This window comes from Macadamia integrifolia, chromosome 12 (genome assembly GCF_013358625.1).
Source record: "Macadamia integrifolia cultivar HAES 741 chromosome 12, SCU_Mint_v3, whole genome shotgun sequence".
Classification (NCBI taxonomy): domain Eukaryota; kingdom Viridiplantae; phylum Streptophyta; class Magnoliopsida; order Proteales; family Proteaceae; genus Macadamia; species Macadamia integrifolia.
The window spans coordinates 1111384-1135042 of NC_056568.1; the positions used below are offsets into that span (position 1 = coordinate 1111384).

The 23659-nt window shown below is 37.6% G+C and overlaps 1 protein-coding gene across 1 annotated transcript in view; it reads right to left on the minus strand.

Moving 5' to 3' along the window:
• Positions 1-17175, minus strand: part of LOC122058181 (zinc finger protein GIS2-like) — an 18667-nt gene extending 1492 nt beyond the window's left edge. The window contains exons 1-3 of the mRNA XM_042620721.1: positions 16966-17175; positions 15743-15956; positions 160-252 (exon numbers count right to left, since the gene is read on the minus strand). Coding sequence (XP_042476655.1) covers positions 160-252; positions 15743-15849 — 200 coding nt within the window. The 5' untranslated portion in view covers positions 15850-15956; positions 16966-17175. The remainder of the gene's footprint in view (positions 1-159; positions 253-15742; positions 15957-16965) is intronic.
• Between the last annotated feature and the right edge of the window lie 6484 nt (positions 17176-23659).

The following is a 23659-nucleotide window of genomic DNA, read 5'->3' on the forward strand; positions in this document are numbered from 1 at the left end:
GGGGGGGGGGGGAGAAGGAAATTAAACTATCTTTAGAAAGGAAAAGGAAAATAGATAAATGTCGTGAAAAATCATCCCCTACATCAATACTTAGGCAGTAGAGAAAGATGATTAAACATTATTCAACAGAAGGGAACCCAGATGAAGGAATCAACTTACCCAGGAAGTCCACAGTTGTTGCAAACAGCCACATTTGGACAGTCTCTGGCATAATGCCCAGGTCGCTTGCAGTTCTTACACAGATAATCAAGCCTGGAAAATTAATATCAGGATTTCCTCAAGCCTTAATTGAAAAATAATAGTTTCTACAGAGTAAATTTAGTTTTCCTAACAGGAAATACAATGTAACTAAAAAGGAGATCTCACCAATCACAGGCCAAAGTAGAAGTAGCAACTAACAAGTCATATGAAATCAGCAAGGACCTATTTATTAAGATTAAAGAAAGCCATAATCTCTCATAGTATGAGCTCAAAATTAAGGACTATTGTACTCTGCAAAAGCCAATGAACCTAATGAAATTCACTAATGCTTAGTTAGTGCCAACCCAGTAAACACTGAGGATACAAAAAAGTTGTTTTCATTTTAGTTTCTACAGGAATATAGAATGTTTTGGGGACACAATTAATAGCATCTCCCCCATTGTTTCACATTAAACAATTAAAGAATAAAAATTTTATTTAAATGGTTCAAGCAAGTAGGGTATCTCCCAAATGCCCAAAGAGTGCATGGGATCCACTGCTAGGTGACCACTTTTTAGTTTTGAATCCCTTAGAATGCAAAGACGACCTAACAGATACTTGTCAAGCAGGCAGTAGGCAAGCCAAATCATTATAAACTAGGTGGCAAATGAGGAATTAATGATGTGCAAACATTAAGCCTAATAAAATGCCATAATTATTGAGAAAGCATGTGACAGCATCAGCCATGGAGTACAATGGAATTGTGGACTTGGAGTCACGGACATGAATATGGAAGTAAATATTAAACTCAGCACTGATATGTGAAGTCCAGATTTAGCACGTATAATCGTGAATCACAACTAATGCACACAAATAGATATAACACAAGTACCTAAAATGAGGGTTAGTTTAGACTTTTCACTACTTTCGTAGATTCTTAGCCGGCAGCCAACTGAGGACTATGACTTCTATGCTCAAATCACTTGTTTCAAGGTGGGTTATTGATCCGATGAGCTGGTTGGTGTTCTAACGGCTTGGTCGTTATGGTAGGTGCTTGGTCGTAGTAAGTGTTGGTGTATGATGTCTTGTATTCCGTCGCAGTTTAATCCAGGGAGTACTGGTGCAGCACCTAGACGGGCAGGACGGCGATCCCGCTAGCTGATTAGCGGGCCGTGGGGATTGCAAGGGGGCAGGAGGCCCCCCTGCATAGCAGGGGGTGTAAGGGGGCGCAGCCCCCCGCTCGAATTTTTTATTTGAGGGCAATTGTGTACTTTCCGGATTAGGGTTTTTTCGCTATATATTTGTAGCGAGGATTTCTTTCTCTGTAATGCAAGCAATACTGAGAGGAGTGAAGACGAGCGTTGTAACCCTATTCTCCATTGATAGTGAAGCAGGATCTCATCTCACCGAGGATGTAGGCAACCTTGCCGAACCTCGTAAAATCCGTGTGCATTGTTTGTTTTTTTTTTTTTTTTTTTACACGTTCACTGAGGAGGGCTGATTCTGTCCAATACTCGGAAAACACCAATAAATTCTACAAGAAATAGAGTTTGGACTAGAAATTTTTTGTGAATGGTGATAATAGGATTATTAAGGTTTCTGAAAAATTTTAGCTTCATGTGATTTCGTTTGGTAGGTTTAAAATTTCTGTTTTGGGACTGTGCTGCAGAAGAGGCCAGTTTCAGTGCCTGAGATTGAGGGTGATAGTATTCAGACCTAAAAGTTGTTTTTTATCATGATTTTTGGATATGTTGAAGCTCAATGAGTCTAGGTTAAGGAGGAAAAAGCCTATGGATTAAATCGGAGTTAGTATGTATGACTTATGCATCTTGTACTATTGGAGCAGAGATTCTACAGGACTCTGGAACCATAAGTTAGACCTTATGTTAGACCATGAAGGACATAGATTTTAGCCCTGATATTTTTAGGTAGTATCCCTATAAGGGTATGGTTTAACTATGTAAAAGGGAGAAATGATTTAGATTTTGGAAAATAATATTTTACAATTTTATTTCCTCTCGCATAAATTTTTTTGGAAGTCTATGTGTGTCAGTTTTGTTGCACATAAAATACACATAAACTTTGGTGTTAGTTACAATTCTCGACGGAGATCTCAGTTAAGGGTGAATATAGTTGTATATAAAATTTGGTTAGAAGTATAGATAGTTAAGGTGTCGAGATGTGTTTTTTTATCAAATCAGTACAATTATATCTACTGGTAGAATTATAACGGTATAAAGTAGGAAGGAATAAGAGGGGAAAAGAGATGTATTAATCAATAATGAATCATGATAGGATTTGTATTGAGGATAAATATATGGTTGTTTATAGGAAGAAATTATTGGTGTTGCCATCGATGAGATCGGTATATGGAGCGACATCAGCTGAGTGGAACTAAACAGGATCTCTATATATTATGTTTCATAAGCTTATCTTTATTTACTGTTTTATGAAATGATGTGGTATAAATGTTTTGGAACATATCTTGTTTTATCACGAGGTGATGTGAAATGAAATGTCTTACATAGTAATTGTTGCATGAATTGTACCACCTCCCTTACCAACAGGGGTTGAATGGTTAGGATGAGTTTAGAATGAAGGACGGTGAGGTGGACCATTACATAAGGGCAAGGTTTTCCCCTCTATAGGAACCTTGTACCAGACTATGTGAGTCTCCCATTGACTTCTAATTCATTGGAGCAATTGGGTAGGGTCAGAGTGGAAAGATAGTGAGGCGGACCGCTACATAAGAACAAGGTTTTCCCCTCCATAGGAGCCTTGTACCAGACTACGTGAGCCAAAGCCACTGGCCCCTTCCTTTCGCGTTCTTATTGGTAGTTCACTTTGAGCAGATTTTTATCAAATGGTTTAAAAAAAATGGAAGTAAATAGAGATCACATTTCCTTCGGTATTTTTTTCTTTTTTATTTCTTGAGTTATTTCCTTAATTAGCATGATATGTTACAAGTGCATGAAAGGCAATTTATTTTGAAATGCATCATCTCAATCTATATATATGGTTATGTTTTCCCTTTCACTCATTAAGCTTTCCCAAGCTAAACCCTTTCCAACCTTTCAGATGATGTTGAACAAGAACCTTGTCAGTGCAAGGAGTAAATTGAGATTGCTGATGGCAAAGACACACAAATTGATGAAAGAAATTAGAATTTTATTTTATTTCCATGGTTATAAATTGAAATATCGAACTTTTCTTTTGAGTTGGAATAATGTACCTTTGAATATTGGATATGTGGTGGATGTTTGATTAATTAAGATGTAATTGAAATTTTTTCTTTAATTTGTAGTACCACTAGCACATTTAATTCTAAACATTTGGGTCGGATAAAAGTTAATGGTTATATAAGTCTTCCGTTTGTGTATGATAGTGTGTTGTGGTTTAAATGGATTTTTATGGTTTATGGTTCAGTTTTGGTTCAGTATTCTAAAGCTGAGTGATCCTGTGACTGGGTGACGACCCTTACACCTAAGGTGGGTTTAGGGGCATTACAACAGACACCTTTTGGAAGATCCAAATGAAGGATGAAAGACTCATCCACTGTCTATCCTTTTCCTTTCTATACCAGACATGAAACAGTGGCTACCATTCAATCATGTCCACAGCAGACACCTGACTACGTCTGATCCACCGAATTTGTTAGCCAGATACAAGCACTCATCAAAGAATCAGAAGAAGACTGCTGAGCTAAAAAGAATACCAAAACGAGATCCCAGCATGCATCATATTGTTGGCATTGAACTATGGCCAGTGAGAAGAGACGACTCGTATTAGTTCAGGCCAAAGTAGATTTCCACAAACTCTATGTATAAGAAAATAAAGATAAAAATCTGACAATTCTATTGAAACGGAAATCATGAGATGTGAAGTCCAGATGTACGTCATATAGACATTGCTAAGGAGCAGGCTATTGGGCCATTACAAACACCTTCATGAGAGGTCTGATGGTGATCCACCCACCAACTAGTCTTCTCCTATCTCTGTACCAAACATGAAACAGCACTACCAATTCGAAGTTGCATCTTTGACAGACACCAGAATGCGTCTGAACCATTACAGTGGTTAGGACGATTGCCACTACCATTCACTGATAGCAAACAGCCTCTCCAAGTAGCGGTAAGGTTGCTCCATTGCAACCTATTGGTAGAGGTTTCGAGTCGGGAAACAGCGTCTCCGCAAAGTGGGGTAAGGGTGCGTACATTACAACCCTCCCCAGACCCCGCAATGGCAGGAGCCTTGTGCAATGGGTATGCCCTTATTCACTGGTAGCAAAGCAAGCTAGATTACTAAAATTGAAACTACCTTAATTTGCTTTTAAAATCAGGGGCCTTCAGAAAGCAAGGGCAGAAGACTTCTACCATTCAACCCAATGTCAACTATGCAACTGGATCGGTATCACTGAAATGAACAAATGATTTTTATGAGCTTTTCAACTCGTGGCTCCCAACTTCTTTTCTTTCCTCATGAGATATTGGAGGAAGATATGGAAACCAGATATTTAAAAATCAATACCAACCAAGTCACGTCCAGAACAATGCACATCAAATTTGGGGAGGTTTAAAAAAAAAAAAAATTGGTGGCAGTTGGGACTTCACCAAAATAACCAAATTGGTCAATATTGCAGAATAGCAGAAATCAAAGCTATAAGCTGAATTTCTTAACATATCGCAAAATCTTAAACCCCAATTTCAAACACTACCAGCCCTCAAATGAAACTCCAGGTCATCATAATTTCAAAGGAAAAAAAAGATGCTCTTCAACCTCCCTCACCCCGAAGCACACCTCTTAACGTAGATAGCATGATTCATCAACAAAAACTGGATGATGTGTGTGAGAACCTTGGTGTTTAGGGACTAACAGCATTGAACACCAAGTGGTTTGGCTCTCAGGATCAACCAGTGTAATATTGAGTTGCCATTGTGAAATTAAAAGAATGCCTCCCCTTCCAAAAGAAAATCGACTTCTAAAGATATTGAGTCGCCACCTAGATTAGAGTCTAGGCCCCACAATGTAATTAACACCAAATGACTCTTAGGATAACTAGTCTGACCAAGAGAACATGATCCCAATAAGTCATAGTTTAGGAAAGGTTTTAGGGACCCCAATCTGCCCGGTGAAAACCAGTCTTCTGTTTACTTGATATTTATTAAATAATAAATATTTTCAAGAAATTTTCAAATAGAAATTTAATTTAAAGTGACATACATAGTATTACATATATGCACATTGCATTTTGCAAAAATACCATTTAAAAAAAAAAAAGAGTAAATATTTATTACAATTTACCCTTTTAAAGGACCAAATGGGGATGCATTTGAAGGGCTGGAGAATGGATTCTGTTGGTTTGGCAACGCATGATTATGTTCATGGAAATATTCTCCAGCTCGAGGTTAATACACAAGATATAACACTACTATATTAATAAATCCAAAAAGGACATGGAAAATAAAATAAAACAAAAAACTTAAAATGAGGGAGAAAATAAAACTATGCATAATTAAAACAAATAGCAAATTACATAGGCCGAATAATAAAAGTATCAATACGCACATAAATTGAAAAGGAAAATCACGGGAAATCATAATGATTTGGCTAAGGGATTTTTTCTTTGTTTTTGAATATTCAAAGCAAATCTTTATTGGTGCCATTTGCTTGGTCAAATCCCCATCAATAAAAGGTCTGAATGGTGGGGAAGGAGGCCCCCAAGGCAGCCCATCCACAAAAACTTGACCCCAGCAGAAAAGGGAGGCGGAGTGTGGAAGTAGAAAATATCACCAAAAAAGGGGTTGACAGTCATTCGGGAAGTCCCTCTGAGGCAATGATGTTGTCATGTGGATTTTTTCTTGAAAGTCTCCTCTGTGGATAAAAAATATGCAACCTTTGCAAAAGATCCCTTCACTATTAAAAAAGGTGTACCCAGTGCACGCAGCTCCTGCCACTGTGGGTTCTGGAGAAGGTCATAATGTACGCAGCCTTACTGCGGAGAGGTTGTTTCCTAACTTGATGAACCCATGACCACTTGGTCATAATGAAGCAACCTTTGGAAAAGATTCTTTCACTATTAAACCTAATAAAATAAGAAATAGACACACCTAACTCAAAAAACTTCTCATTGTCAAGAGGTTACCCCCAAGCTCAGAGGGTGCAAACTCCAAGTCGTAGAGGTTTCACAGCACATATACAGAGTTTCTGCACTACATGGGCATTCCAAGCTTTTTTGGGATCTTTGGCGTTTCTAGGGGGTTTTCTAAGGTTCCTAAGGCTTCTCTAAGCTTCTATGAATTTTTCTGATTTTATTGGTATTCTTTTAATTTTAAGAACTTTTTGGGAATTTTCTAACAATAGTCGGATGGCGTTTATGAGGCTTTCCAAAAGACTATAAGGGGGTCTCTCAAGGGCGGAGAGTCTGGAGACTCTACCCGAATGAGGAGGGAGAGGGGCTACCTATTTATAGCTTTTTCTTCGTGACTTGCAAAAAAGAGGGGGAGGGAGCTCTAAGGATTGAAATTTTATAGGATTTTTTGGGAATTTTTCATATTTTTAGGGATTTCACTATTCCCCATCCCCTTTAAGTGTATCCACGTTTGTCCCCTTTCATAGGGAAAATTTGCAATAAAAATTTTATATTTCTCTTTTATTTCTTTTCTTGCAATATGCAACGCGAGTGTATTTATGGCATGTTAAAAATAAATTCCATCAGACAATTTTTGGGAAATATTCAGCATTTAATAAATTTCATGTAAATAGGAGACCAGTTATCACCAAACAACTAAATGTGTTGCCTAACACTAATGCAAGAGTAGATTACAAGTAACTAACTCCGCAGTTTACAATCCCAAACAAGACAAATAGGACTAGGAAACAAAGAAATAATACCATCAAATAAACTCCCAAGGATACAATACTCATATAGGAGCAAAACCAGCCCAAAACCCAACCCGAAAGGAGAGAGAAAGACCTGCTATAGAGTTGGGCAGAGAGGTGCGGCCAGGTCTGTAGGAGTCCAATTGAGCTGCACTCTTGGGCGTAGATAGTCCCTAGGGAGGGTACAAAAACCCCCAAAGTTGAGAGTATTATGATGGTTGGTCGTGAAGTTACAAGTTTTTTTGATTTTCTAACCCAGGAGAGAGAAAACTGAGAAGAACCTTCAAGAATGGCAGCTGAATGCTTCCAACAGTGACTAGGTAAGGATCGTGGGACCCTTATGAGGCCTGGAATACCCTGATTGAAGACCTGGCTGAACAGAGTACATAAGAGAGAGAGAGAGGAGATCGATCTCTCTCTATTCCTACTAGGATTGCTGATCGGTTCTGATTTCTGCAAACTTTTATCAGAATCTGAATTATACCTCTAGAATGTTACAACAAAGAAAATAAAAAAAGAAGAATAAAACAGATGGGGGTTGAAAAGGGTTAAAGAGAATAAAGGAAGTGGCTATCTCAACCTGGGCTTCTCACCCACAGCTATCTCAGCTACTCTAAGCATTTAGTTGCAAAATTTCTTTCATAAATGCAAACCTTCTTTCATTCAAATTTGAAATTATAAGTACATAGGCTCCTCTATTTATAGAGGGCAGAAATGGTTTAAAGTATCTCCGATATCGATACGATACCCTCCGATACGTATCTTAAATTTAGCAAACCGATACGATACACACCGAACGATACATGGAATTTTTAAAATCCTTTCGTATCGATATATATCCTACGATATATACCAATATGCACCAACACACTATCAATACGTACTGATACTCTATGGAAAATATAAAATCGAGGTGAAATATACGTTTCGATATGTATCGATGAGTATTTGTATGTATCAATTGGTACGTATCGATGAGTACCAATACGTATCGGTGAGTATCAGTATGTATCGACTAGTACGTATCGATGAGTATCGGTACGTATTGGTGAGTATCGGTATGTACCGATACAGTGCGCTACAGTCATATAATGGCCAAGATGGGTATTTTTTCAGAAAACATGATTTTTTTAGGGGTTTTTGTTCCAAAGTTGCTACCAGCCATATTTCTCTCTAACTAAAGTGGAAATGAAAGTTGGGAACAAGGATTTTACATTTATAGGATAACTAAAAACCTTGAATTCTTAGTGCGATACCCTCAATTTAGTGTTTATGCATAATACATGTTATCTGATGAGTACAATAATGTGTGAAATCTTAGGGATATAAGTGTACATTTTGCCCCACTTTGGATAGTAATACTTTTATTTTTCTTGTTTTTTTTAGTTTCCAAGTTTACAAGAGAAAGTGCTTAAAGTGAATCAAGAATCAGTCCAAAGGTGGGACCCACTCATTGGTACCACATCCTCTCTCCTACAAAATCCTGAAGATTATTCTCTCTCCTTGCCACCTCACAAGATCTTGAAGATGCTATGCAGAGATTCCTTTCTGATTTAATCAAGATTGCAAGATATTGGTTAATATTGCAAGAAAGGAATAGAATTTGTTAATTTTGAAAATGGATTCTCTCTTTCCTCACACAATATCTCAGAGAATGAGGATTTTTACCAAGATTTAATTTAATTTTATTTTATTTTCTTTCTTTTCTTAAAGAAGACTTGTAGAAGGAAGGAAGCAAGACAAAAGCTCTATAAAAGCCCCTTCCTCCCCCCTCCTATTTATTATTATTCCCTTTAGTTTATTTTCTAATTTATGCTTAGTTTTCTTCTCTCTCTCCCTCTCTCACTCTTTAGTTTTAGTTCTTCTCTATTTTTGCTTTAATCACTTTTGTAATAGTTTTTTTATGTCAATTAATGCAAGCACTCTTTTATTCTTATTCAGCCTTTTATGTTTATGATTTATGCAATTGAGTTGTAATTTTTAAAGTTATAGTTCTAGGCTTAGATCTAGGTGACAAGATCACAAGCCGTGGAGCATCTTTTTTTTCAAGTTCAGTTTTTTTTGTTTCAAGATTTGTTTTCTCTAGTACTAAAAATTTCAGATTTGGTTTATTCCAGATCTGGTTTTTAGTACTGGTAGTATCTCAAATCACCCAAGCTTTCAAGTTCAAGTAAGTAGGGCTCCTTCAATAGTCTTCTCTCCCCCCCTTTCATTCCCTCTTCTGACTACCCTTTCTTTCTTAATTTAGAATTTTAATTGCAATCGTTACATTATTGCTATCCCTTTCCCCCAAGGTTCATGGCTAGTGTATGTGTTGGCTTTGCCCCTCCTAGCCATAGAACCATCAATTTATTGCTTTTATTTTAATTCTCCCTTTCCCTAAAGCCAAGTAGAGTAACCCTTGTAAGAATGACTCTCTGGTCAAGTAGGGAAGCTCATATTATGATGCATCCCTCGAGCTAAGTAGAGAAACCTACTTGTGAGTCTCTCTCTAGCTTTCTCCCCTTTCTTTTACTTTATTTTTATTTCAGCATTTTTTTCCTTTATTTTTTTTTTAATTGTGTGGGTTGTTTATTTTCACTTATTTATTTATTTAATTTTAATTGTGTGGCTTACGTCTATAAATTCTTAGATGACGAATGGTTAGGACATTATTTTAGATACATATGTTTAGGACGATAGTTAAAATTAGATCACAACCATTAATACGTTCACTTTCACATTATTAAAAGAAAAAAAAAATAAAGTGGCTGCCTCTCTGAGTTCGACCCGTAACTACACTGATCCGTACACTTGCGGTTACATTTAAAATCTCAAACATTATCAATAGCCTTTTTTAACAAAATTTTTATGCAAAAGTGTTTAAAAAGGTGTTTCATATCCATTTATGTGCGTATCTTTCGCATATCTCTGACACGATACGATACCCTCCGATATGTATCTAAATTTTGGTCGACCGATACGGCGACCGATACCGATACTTTAATCCTTGGGCAGAATAGCAATCAAACTACTATTGAGAGCTAGTTTTCCAATAGGACTAGACACTCCGACTACAACTAGGAATTCAAAATTGGACTAGGAATAATAAACCTATGTGGAAAACAAATAGAGTCCTAAGACAATTTGGACTCGACATACCACTTACTCAACTCAATGGGCCCAATGGCCCACTAATTAATTAAAAACAACTACTAATTATTCCCCTAGCCGATGGGCCCAATTAGCCCTTATTTGTACTTAGCCACTCAAGTGGACCAAGTAGGGGTTCAGCTGGCTTCTTGGCTGGACCCTAGCCACTCAGGTGGACTAAGGCTGGACCCTTCTTCCTCTCATATTTCCTTCCATAATGTGCATCTACATCAGCTCCCCCTTTCTTAGAATCAGTCAACTCCGATGAATGGGTAAGGGACATATAGTGCTCATAGAGGTCCGTGTCAAGGCATTGAAAGTCATCGGCATGGATCCAAGTACAATCCTCTCGTTGTCGACCTTTTCATTTGATGAGGAAGGAATAGTATCCTTTGCCCCCACAAACTGTGGTGAACTTGTTGTCGAGAACATCTTCAATGACATCATCTTTAGGGTTTGCAAATTGAGGAAGTTTGAGGGTGTGTTCAGTGTCACCGTCATCAGAATGGTGTCCCAAATATATCGTCAGATCAACTACATTGAAGACATTGTTGATCTTCAGAGTAGGAGGTAGCTCTAGCATGTAAGCATTAGTGCCAATGCGCTTCAAGACCTTGTAGGGACCCATGTTCCGAGGATGGAGCTTGTGCACTGTACTAGGAGGAAACCTCTCAAGTGGGATTCGAACCATTACCATATCATCAGGCTGAAATTCCACGTAGCGACGATGTTGATTGGCAGTTGCTTGGTATCCGTCATTGCTAACAGCGATGCGACGACGAACATCAGCATGTACCTCCGGAATGTGTCTAAGGAACTCATCGGCTTCCACACTAATACGGGCCTGAGGTGGCAAAGGTACCAAGTCAACCGGTCGTTGAGGCTACAATCCAAGGATAATCTCAAATGGTGTACGACCTATGGTGCGGTTGACGGAACTATTATAAGCGAATTCAGCAACGTCCAGTATAGATGGCCAAGTCTTTTCATAGTCTCGGACTAGACATCGAAGTAAGTTGCCAAGACTTCTGTTCACCACTTCGGTCTGTCTTCCAGAAGTAGCTCATGAACTTGACATCCCTATCTGCAACAATTGTCTGTGGTAGACCATGTATGCACACTATCTTTTTGAAAAATAGTTTGGCCAAGTGACTTGCATCAAAAGTCTTCTTGCACAGGATAAAGTATGCCATCTTGGAGAAACGATCTACTACCACAAATATGGAATCATACCTTTCCCGTGTAGGTGGTAAGCCTAGGACAAAGTCCATGCTTATGTCTTGCCAAGATGCATGTGGAACAGGCAGCGGTGTGTACAATCCTGTATTCTTCTTTTCTCCTTTGGCAAGTTGACAAGTGCGGGATCTCTGTATCACATGTTGCACATCCTTTAAGAGTTTAGGCCAAAAATATAAGTCTTTCATCATGGAGTATGTTTTGTCATTGCAAAGTGTCCACCCATTCCTCCTCCATGTAGCTCTCGAATCAAGTGATGTCTCAAAAAGGTGTTTGGGATGCAGAGGCGAATGCCTTTGAAAAGATACCCATCATGTATAGCAAATTTGTCATCCCGTCCTCCTCCTTGTAGGTTGCTGAATACTTCTGAAAAATCAGCATCACTAATGTCCTCCTCTTTGATGTGTTCCACTCCTGCACTTTGTACTGTGAAAGTGTTTATCATCATCACCTTTCGACTAAGTGCATCAGCCACTTGATTCTCCTTCCAAGCTTTGTACTAGAGAGCAAATACGTATCCTTGCAAGTATGAGATCCATTTAGCGTGCCGATCACTAATGGTCTTTTGTGAGTGCAAGTATTTGAGTGCTTCATGATCCAAATAGAGCACGAACTCTTTGCCAATTAAGTAATGCCTCCAATGCTTGAGGATTTGAACAACGGCATAGAGTTCTAAATCATAGGTAGAATACATTCTTTTTGCATCATTCAACTTTTCACTGTAGAAGGCAATCGGATGGCCCTCTTGCATAAGCACTCCTCCTATCCCAACATGGGATGCATCAATAGCCACTTCAAACATAAGATCAAAATTGGGTAGTCTAAGCACTTGTGCTTCTGTCATCTTTTGTTTGATCAAGTTGAAAGCTTTAGTGGCTGCCGGAGTCCATTGAAATGGGACTTTCTCCCCTTTTGTGCATTCTGTAATTGGGGCTACAACGGCGCTGAAATTCCAGATGAATAGTCGGTAAAATGAAGCAAGACCGTGAAAGCTATGAACCTTGGTCAAGGTCTTTGGAATAGGCCAATCAACGACACTTTTTACCTTCTCCGGATCAGCTTCTATGCCTTGTGAAGACACAACAAAACCAAGGAAGATGACCTTGGGCAGCATAAAAGAACATTTCTTCAAGTTGATGTACAACTTTTCTACCCATAGTACTCTCATGACACGTCTCAGATGCTCCAAGTGTTCATTTTGTGCTTTGCTGTATATTAGTATGTCATCAAAAAGTACACTATGAGAAATTTGCCGATGAAGGGTCGTAGTACATGTGTCATCACCTTCATGAAAGTGCTAGGTGCATTGGTGAGGCCAAAAGGCATAACCTTCCACTCATACAGGCCTTCTTTTGTTTTGAAGGTTGTTTTCCATTCATCCCCTGGACGGATTCGAATTTGATGGTAGCCACTCCGTAGATCAATCTTTGAAAAGATGGAGGCTCATGTCAACATGTCAAGCATATCATCCAAACGAGGAATAGAAAATCTGTACTTTACCGTGATTTTGTTAATGGCCCGGTTGTCAATGCACATACGCATGATCCGTCTTTCTTTGGTGTCAATAGGCACATTCTAACGGCCCACTAATAGTATGACTGTATATGTAACTCGAATGAAACCAACGTACCTATGGAACTAAAAGAAACTAACTTCCTTCCTTCACGCATTAGCCGTTGGCATGAAACCTGAACTCCATGAATGAAATTCAAATTCAAATACTGAATCGTACTCCAACATGAACTAAATCATTCCTGAAGACATATCTCTTCCATTCAAAATCTCAAACAGCAGTGGAAGAAGGAGAAGCACTTAGTCTCTGTTCCTGTTGGAGATCATGGCAATGTCAAGCAAGAAGCAAGAAGACACTTAGGCATATTTTATTGCGAATAAGTCTTAGGTTGTGTTATGTATGCGTTGGCCCTTTGATCCCATGGGTTTTCTTTGAAATTTACCACTTTAATAGGCCTAAAATATGGGTAGAAGGTAGGAAAACGGGATTTTGTTCATTAGTTTAATTAGTTGCTATGTAATTCAATAAAGGCCTATTAGGCCATTAGTTGGTTGTAAAGTCCTATATGGACTATTAGTTAGTTAGTTAGTTAGTCATACTCCATGTTGAAGTCATAAAGTCAAGTCCTAGTCCTATTTTGAATTCCTAGTTGTAGTAGGAGTGTCTAGTCCTATTAGGAAACTAACTCCTAGTTGTAGTAGAAGTGTCTAGTCCTATTGGGAAACTAACTCCTAGTATTAGTATGATTGTAAACTTTCCCTCTATAAATAAAGAGGCATATGTACCATTATTGGACAGATTTGAATAAAAGAAAGTTTGCATTTATGAAATAAAGTTTACAACTAAATGTTTAAAGCAGCTAAGATAGCCATGGGTGAGAAGCCCAGGCTGAGATAGCCACTTCCTTTATTCTCTTTCACCCTTCTCAATCCCCCATCTATTTTATTCTTCTTTTTTTATTTTATTTGCTATAACATTCAAGAGGTATAGTTCAGATTTTGATAAAAGCCTCCAGAAATCATAACCGATCAGCAATCCTAGTGGGAATAGGAGAGAGACCGATCTCCTCTCTTTCTCTCTTCTGTACTCTGTTCAGCCAGGTCTTCAATCAGGGTATTCCAGGCCTTATAAGGGTCTCATGATCCTTACCTAGTCACTGTTGGAAGCATTCAGCTGCTGTTCTTGAAGGTTCTTCTAAGTTTTCTCTCCTAGGTCAGAAAATCAAGAAAGCTTGTAACTTCACAACCAACCGTCAGAATCCTCTCAACTTTGGGGGTTTTTGTACCCTCCCTATGGACTATCTATGCCCAAGAGTGTAACTCAATCAAACTCCTACAGCCCTTACCGCACCTCTCTCTCCAACTCTATAAGAGGTCTTTCTCTCTCCGATCGGGTTAGGTTTTGGGTTGGTTTTGCTCCTCTATGGGTATTGTATCCTTGGAGATTTATTTGATGATATTATTTCTTTGTTTCTTACTCCTATTTGTATTGTTTTGAGTTATAAACTGCCGAGTTAGTTACTTGTAATCTACTCCAATATTACTGCTACTAGGAGCTAGTTTTCCAATAAGACTAGACACTCCTACTACAACTAGAAATTCAAAATTGGACTAGGAATAATAAACCTATGTGGAAAACAAATAGAGTCCTAAGACAATTTGGACTCGACATACCACTTACTCAACTCGATGGGCCCAATGGCCCACTAATTAATTAAAAATAATTACTAATTATTCCCCTAGCCGATGGGCCCAATTGGTCCTTATTTGTACTTAGCCACTCAAGTGGACCAAGTAGGGGTTCAGCTGGCTTCTTGGTTGGACCCTAGCCACTCAGGTGGACTAAGGCTGGACCCTTCTTCCTCTTATATTTCCTTCCATAATGTGCATCTACATCAAACACCTTCCCCGGACTATAACTTAACAAGATCTTAATCTCATGGTTAAATCAGTTATCCTAAGAGTCATTTGGAGTCGATTCAATAGTGGAACATATACCCTAATCTAGGTGGTGACTCAAAATATTCAAAAGTCCACTTTCTTTCAAAAAGAGCGGCATTCTTTTTAATTTCACAGTGGAGACTCAATATTACACCAGTTAAACCCGAAAGCTAGGACCCTAGAACACGCCGCACACAACATTTGATGCCTTCGGGTCAGATCACAAAGCCTATGCTTCTCACGACGTTGTTGTCTTATCAAGAATTTCCCAACAATCTTGTTGCAAATAGATTTCAAATTTGAACTAGAAAGCACTGACCAAGCAACACATAAAAAACCATCCAGAAGGAAAACTCACCATATAATTTCCCATCAAAGAAAGTGGAACTATACATGAAAGGTGAAAAAAAAGAGATCACATTTGTCAATATTAGTGCAACATGAATAAAAGTAAATTCAACAAAAGCAGTATCTGTAAACCAATGTCTAAGCTCTCCCCATCTACAAGTGCACACAATAAAAGAGCCATATTTTAGTATATACATATAGGATCACCAAATTATCAATATTGAACAGAGCCTCCAGTATCTTGCAAGCCAATATTACAAGAAAAAATTAAGAATAAATGAAAATCTAAAACCTAATTACGGCTTTACCAGAAGCAGTAGAAAGCAGGAACAGCTGCCGATGGGAAGTGGCAACAGTTAGTAGCAAACAAATAATTCTATGATCTGAAGCATTCTGGAATTGCAGGACTCTGAAGCAAGAGTGGCACCCTAAGTATAATATGCATACAAGCATAAGACAACAAGAGGAAGAACAAGCTAAAGCTTACAAGAGAAACGTGAAAAGAAAGTTGTACCGATAAGTACGGTGATCCTTTCGATATGGAGCATCCCGATAAGATGAACGCCCAGTACTGCGGAACCGCCTTACTCGTGAAGGACTCCTGCTGTTGTCTGGACTCATTTTGAAATCAGCTCTGAATCAATTATCTTGTAAATATGAACACTTCAGTCCCAAAAGTACACCAACTACAGAATCACCAATACAAAACCACCAATAGCCACTCCTCCCTGTCCAAACCACCACAAAACCAAACCACCTATGTAAATCTGAGTTTGCACCAATCGCAGTTTGCAAAACTCTAAACCTGTTAAATAGTGTAATTCAACAGAAAACTTAAACCCCACTGAACAAAGAGTGACAGAGGGCTTCTTTTTCTTTCTTTTTTTTTTGGGTGGGGGTGGTGGAATACCACATAAAATCAATGCCTTGTCTTGCTTTCCACAAACTCGTGAAATTCTAGATAATCAACTTCACAACACCATAAAAACACGCCCACCCCAGTAACACCAGATATGGAAAGAAAGAAAAAGCACACACTAACAACCAGTGAAAGCCTAAACTCTTGCAAAACAGTATCAGTAGCCCAGTCTGAATCCCCAATATAACCTCCACTTTATCGCAACCATGAAGAGGTAAATTCCCACATGGATATCAAAACAATTTTTTCTCAGCAAAAAGTAACTAAAAAATCACCATTCATCTATTAAAAATATAAAAAAAAACCGAACCCTTTGGAGAAAGAATGAAATATATGATAAGAAATATAAAGGAGGGGCGGAAAATGTTTTATTTATCTCCATCAAAATAAAAAAACGGCGGCCAACCTCAACCATAGCAAAGAATGCCCGACATTAATCCTCAAGCCATTGATGAACCGACATGAAGAACCTCAATCCAAAAACCCTAATTTCCAAATGAACCGACATGAAAAAACTTCACATTTGTTCCATTTGTTAGGAAAGCTTCACTGCAGTAATTAAACGCAAATCATCTAAAAATGTACACACGATGCGTTCATATAATCTTGTGAGATAATAATTTTTAGCTTAACCTGTAAATCCGTCCAACGACTATGAATCGATTATTCAAATTTCAAAAATGAAATCGATCGAGTCTCTGTATTAGGTCAAAAAAATATATAGAGAGATGAAAAATGAGAACTATCTAACCCCTGACCTTGCAATTAATCTCGAATAGCGTAAGAAAAATCTTTGGAAAAATATGTGTTCCTAATACCTGGTTTGAGTGTTCTTGAATCCTAATACAATGGCGGGGAGCCTCTTCCCTCCCCCAGTAATTGCTCCAGGAAGAAACAATGCAACTCAGACGAGAAAAGCCCTAGAGTACAAATTTCGAATTCAGAAGGGTGAAGTGAAAATGTATGGATTTCTTAGTGTAGTGAACCCAAAAATCCAAGATTTTTTCCTTCCTTCCTTGATGGGTGACCCACTCCCGCTGGTTATTTAAGTATCGTATCGGTTGCCTGTCTCGGACTCTCAACTGATAGTCACGGTTTTAAGTATCGGTATTGGATCGGTCATTTGGTGTCGGGTTTTTTTTTTTTTTTTTTTTTTTTTGTTTTTTAACCTGAATATTATCTAGGACTCGGGATGCCCTTGAGATATTATTAATAAAATAGAAAAGGAATACAATGGAGGGATATAACCCGCCCTACCCCAAACCAACAAATAGAAGCATTCGCACTCTCAAAGGACAACCGAAAAACCCAAAGAAAAAAAATTACATTCTAAATATTGGCCACCCAACTTTATCTTTCCTAATGATTTGGCTGAGGTCTCTAGGAAGAGGTTTGTCACCAAGAAAAATCGAATCCGTAGTTGAAGCACAATAGCACATGCCAAGTTCGCCAACCAATCAGCCGTTCTATTATTTTCTTGAAAAGAGAAAGAGATTCGAGTTCGAAGAGAGTCACATAGAGCCATAATCTCCTTAAACCAATACCAACAATGAGTGATTATTCTCTACAGTGGGTGCAGTGATGCAGTGGGCATCGGATGGCTGAGAGCATCGGGCACGTGCCGCAAGGTCCTCTCGGCCTTTCGATGCTCTATGCATCACTGCACTCACTGCAAAAGATGATTTTGCTAGTAACAAACTCCATAGATCACAATACCTATTAGATATTAAGTTCTCCATAGATCACAATACCTATTAGATATTGAGTTCACAATCAAAGTAGAATCGGAGTTAATAGCAAAATCTAACAACACCCAAATTCATACATAACCTTAAACCATCCCTCAAAGCACGCAGCTCCAGCCACAGAATTAGAGCAAACACCATAGAAACTAGAGAAAGCCGCAAGAATTGTGCCATCCTTATTTCTGATGAGACCTCCTCCTCCACTAATACCAGTATTTCCTTTGCTAGTACTATCTACATTTAACTTGACTGACATCGCAGGGGGAAGCCAGAACGTGAAAATTGGAGCTCTTTGCCTCTACATGGGAGGATTAATATTAAAAATCTACAAAATAATGTATTTGATTTTGTATTTTCACTCAATTCGGACCAAATACGATCCAATATGTATCAATATTGTATCAATATCGATGCAACCTACATCGCATTAGTATGACAACAATAGATACCATCCACTAAAACCCTGACCAATACACTACGAATCGGATGGAATCAAACAGTTTTAGCCGATTTGGTTGGCTGGATCCACATTTTAGTCGATCCACCAGATTGGTATTGATATGGTGTCAATTAGGGTTGTAAGTTCGGACCTAACGGTCCGAACATGCCCTGGCCTACCCTGAGCCCAAGCAGGGCTTGTGCTAAAAATTCTAACCTGGAGGGTGGCATAGGGTTGAAAAACACTAACCCTGAGTTAGGTTGAGTATGGCCTAGGTTGTGGCCTAGGCCTAATCTGAACTGGCCTAGCCGAACCCAACATTGATTTTAATATTGATTAATATAATATATTTTAGGGTTGTCATCCTATCCTTCTATTTAGAATAATGAAATATGGATCATTGATTTTTATGTTTAGGTATACTGAACATTTATTATTGTGTTGCACATCATAAATGTTAATTGTGTATTCATCACCGGTCTATTGGTGTATCTTTTATTCTTTATTTTTTTAAAATGCTAGAACATATGGCAAAAACAGGGTTAATCCAACCTTGGCAAAAATCAGGGTCAACTTAGCCCAACTCGGCCCAATCAGGGTCAATTAGGGCCGAGTTGGGTTGGGCTTGGGTTGAGTTTTGGGGACAACCTGGCCCTGTTTCACCCTAATGTCAATTATGCTTAAGGTTATAACAGGTCAAGTTGAACTAGGCTTTTGAAAACCCTAATCCAACCCTGAATCCCCTTAACTTGATCTAGACCTGGCCTTGACTTGAAGCATGAAAAATCCAATTTTGGCCTGCCATTAAGGCTGGGACAAAATAACCCATATTGGCCCTGACCATGGGGAGGGGGAAGTAAGATGCAGTGGTTAGGCCAGGGAGAAGAAGAAATACTAAACTACTAAAGAGTACAAATTTACGTCATACTGCCTTGAACTTCACCTAAGAGCCGGTGTCAAGAACCTAGTTCACAAATCCACCAATAATTTGAAAAAAAAAAAATTAAAATTTATAGGAAGTTGAACAAATTTGAACCAGTTTGTGAAAATGGGGAAAACTCACTTGTCTATGACTGATTCAGGAATTAGGAAACACATAATTTGGCACGAAAAGCTTGAACTTAAAAAATTTGATACCTATGACCCAAGAAGACATCAATTGAATAGCTCCCCCAAAAAAAAAATCCACTTTTTGAAACATATAATATAAGTTAAATCCATTTTTTAGAAGTCATATCCTCGTTTAATTTTAAACTAAACACAATTAAAGGATAAGAATGCGCGTTGTGGTTGTGTAGACCCTACACTAACATGAGGGCAATGACAGTACATAAAGATGTCAACATGGACAATATTTATTATTTCCACCCCCCCTCCATTTATTGACTACTAGTCCCATGTATCTCACTGAGGGCACAACTCAATACTAGATGTGCCATTGGTAGACCTTTGTGTTGACTGAGTTGTTGAGGAAACTTGCTCTGATACCCATGAATCATTCTTTGAGAAAGACTTGTCCGCTTCCCTTGTGTTATAGATGGAAAAGGCAGGTGGTGATGGTACTGAGAGAGTGATGGATGAGCTATTGAACATGATATCAACTAATGTGATGGTGGGTCTATCAGCAGCCTTCTCTTGAACACATAGCAATCCAAAATGTATGCATCGCATCACTTCACTTATGGAACATTTTCCTTTCAAAGTTGTATCCATCAACTCCAAGGCTGTATTTTTCCTCCAATTTCTCCATGTCTACAAGCATTCATCAAAATATGCATAACAAATCACAGATAGGTCTTTCATTTTGATATCAAGCATGGATTTAGGGGATGGTATCAATATTTTTTGGTACTTAAAAAAAAAAAAAGGGCAAAATTGACCAATACCGATTCAAGTCGATCAGAGATCGAGGATAGATCTTAGTTGATACCAATACGATAAGATTGATATGATACCGATACTTGAAACCATGATATCAAGAGCAGAGAATGATAATGATTGCCTAGCACTAATAGAACTTACATATTGTGCAATATTGTAAAGGGTTCAATCAAATCATGTTGTTGTATAGGTTAGTTTCATCTCCCTCTAACTAATGGAATAGGTGCTTCCTTTTCCAGACCTTTACCTATTGATCTATAAACTAGAGAAGTTGTGCTTAGAAAGGTCTTTTATTTTGTTTATTTTGGGTTCATTTCTTTCAAGTTTCATCAGGTGAGATGTTTGAGATGTAATACCTGAATAAAGATGAAGTGGAAGTGATTTATTTTAGGTAGCCCAATCCGATAGGATAATGCAGCTAGCCAGGTTACCTCAAGAGTTCACTTTGTAGTAATAGTGGTAGTGATTGTCACTACTTGTAAAAGAAAGCATCATAAATTTATATACTTACATAGCTAAGAAGATCCTTAGTGTACTCCAATTGAAAAAAGCTACTGTTCTTACGACCACTCACAATCTCCAAAAGTAAGACACCAAAAACTGAAGACACCTGACTTTGCTTACTCTGGAGCCATATATCCACTACATTCCATCTCAATATAGTTATTTATAATGTTATGCAACTCTTTTTTTTTTCCTTTTTCATTAACAGTCAATGTAGTTAAAAATTGAACAAACAAAACTATACTATCAATTAACTAGAAAACTAAAATAGGTAAAAGTATTCACCTCCAACTAGAGAGAATTGAAGAAATGTCTTATCGATTTCTAGGACATTTACAAAAAATTTAAATGATAGTTGAAGATCAACAGGTTAATGGTATTTGCACTTACTATATTCTGACAATCTTACTGGTATTTTGAGTTTGGTCGACTACAAAAAGTCTTGCCATGCCAAAATCTATAATTTTTGGGTTTATATTCTAGTCTAATAAAACATTGTTGGCTTTGAGATCTCGATGTATAATCCTAAGTCGAGATTATTCGTGAAGATAGAGAAGCCCTCGAGCAATCCCTCTTATTATTTTGTGATGCATTTCCCAATCCAAATGTTCACGTTTGATTGGATCTACATGTCCACACATAAAAAAGTTCAAATTGAGATTCAAGTATCAGTGACTAATAATTATCATAGCAGTTTCATATGCATTTTCTAATTAAATAGAAGGAAATAATTAGATCTCATATCTAAGCTTTATGCTTAAAATAATGGATACAAAAATGTCTTTGAAATAGAGATCTCATAGTTTCCTTCATTGATTATCTTTTGTAAAATCAAAGGTATTTCTCTACTTTTATCTTGCGAAGAACCTAAACAAAAAAATAGAAAGATACGAAATTAAAAGAGAAGTAAAAATAGATTCTAAACAAATATGAAGTGATCGAGGCTAGTGTTTGGCAAGAATTCATAGATTAGGAGCTTTTCTTCTCCTTGCAAGCTGAAGCCGATAAGTTGGACAAGATTCTTGTGCTACAACTTGGCCACTAACACCACCTCATTCTTAAATTCTAGTTCACCTTGTCCAGAATCTCTAGAAAACCTCTTCACAACAACTTCCTGTCCATTCAAAAGCTTACCCTATATATTATTCTGTATTAGAGGATACTATAAAAAGTGTATACTTATGTGGAGTGATTTAAAACCACCTTAAAGAATTCAATATGCAACTTTAAACTTTGTATGTTAAGAATTTGATGTGTATACTTGCATCATAATTTTGTATCATTACCTAGCCTTGTAGACGGGACCGAATCCACCTTGTCCAAGCTTATTCAAATCAGAGAAGTTGGATGTGGCAGTTCTTATTGTCTCAGTCAAATTGTAAGGATTGTGCCATGATAACCTCGTCCAAACCTTAACAACCCCAACCCCAAACCCCCAAAAAAAAAAATCAATATTTGGCAAATGAAAATGCTTTGATGAAAACATGCTGACAATTCTGTGCAATAACCATAGGTATAACCAAAGTTTTATCTTTTCGACAAGAATTATTTATGTTTTCCCCCAATAGTTTGTTTTTCCCTTCACAGTTCCTCTTGATTCCTCTCACAAACAAATGAATACAACAAAATCAATCCATTTTCATTTTTTTTTTTCTCTTGCATGCAAATTTTTGCAAACATGAACACTTGAGCGTAGAAGATACAGAAATAGGATCCGTATTAGTATCATTTTTTTTTTTAGGTAGGTAGGGAGGGAAGTAGGTAACATCCAAGAGGCTCAATGTAACAAAGTTTAGTGCCTATTCAAAAATAGGGTTCTTTTAGTCCTGTTCAGCTCCAGATAGAAAATTTGAAAACTGTTTTATCGATTTCTAGGACATTTAGCAAAATTCTTGAATGATAACTAAAGATCAACAGGTTCACAATATCTTCACGTACTATGTTCCAACAATCCTGTTGGTGTTTTGAGTTTGGTCGACTTCAAAAAGCCTTGCCATGCCAAAATTTGAAAATTTTGGGTTCATCTTCTCGTCTAACAAAACATTGCTGGCTTTGACATCTCGATGTATAATCCTAAGTTTAGATTCTTCATGAAGATAAAGAAACCCTCAAACAATCCCTCTTACTATTTTATGACGTGTTTCCTAGTACAAATGTGCATGTTTGATTGGATCTACATGTCCACACATAAAAGTTCAAATTAAGATTCAGGTATTAGTGATTAAGCATTCTAATAACAATTCCATGTGCATTTTGAAATAGAAGGAATCAATTAGGTCTCATATCTAAGCTTTGTGCTTAAATAATGGATGCATAATTGTTTTTGAAATAGAGATTTATCTTCTCCAGCCATTAAGATCATCATCTTAATGGGTTTCTACTTTCCATTAGAGAAATTAAAAAGTCAATATTTTCTATTTTAATTTTGCCAATAACCCCCCCCCCCAAAAAAAGAAATGAAATTAAAAGAGAAAAAAATAGATTCTAACCAAATATGAAGTGATCGAGGCTAGCATTTGGAAAGAATTCATAAATCAAGAGCTTTTCTTCTCCTTGTAAGCTAAAGCCAAGGAGTCGTACAAGATTCTTGTGCTGCAACTTGGCTACTAACACCACGTCATTCTTAAATTCTAGTTCACCTTGTCCAGAATCTCTAGAAAGCCTCTTCACAGCAACTTCTTGTCCATTCAAAAGCTTACCCTATATACTATTCAGTATTAGAGGAGACTAGCAAAAGTGTGCACTTGTCTATAGTGAATTAAAACCACCTTTGAGAATTCAATATGCTACTTTAAACATTGTATGTTAAGAATTTGTTGTATACTGGCATCATAGTTTTGTATCATTACCTTGTACACTGGACCAAATCCACCTTGTCCAAGCTTATTAAAATCAGACAAATTCGACGTGGCAGCTCTAATTGTATCAAAGTTGAATTGTAAG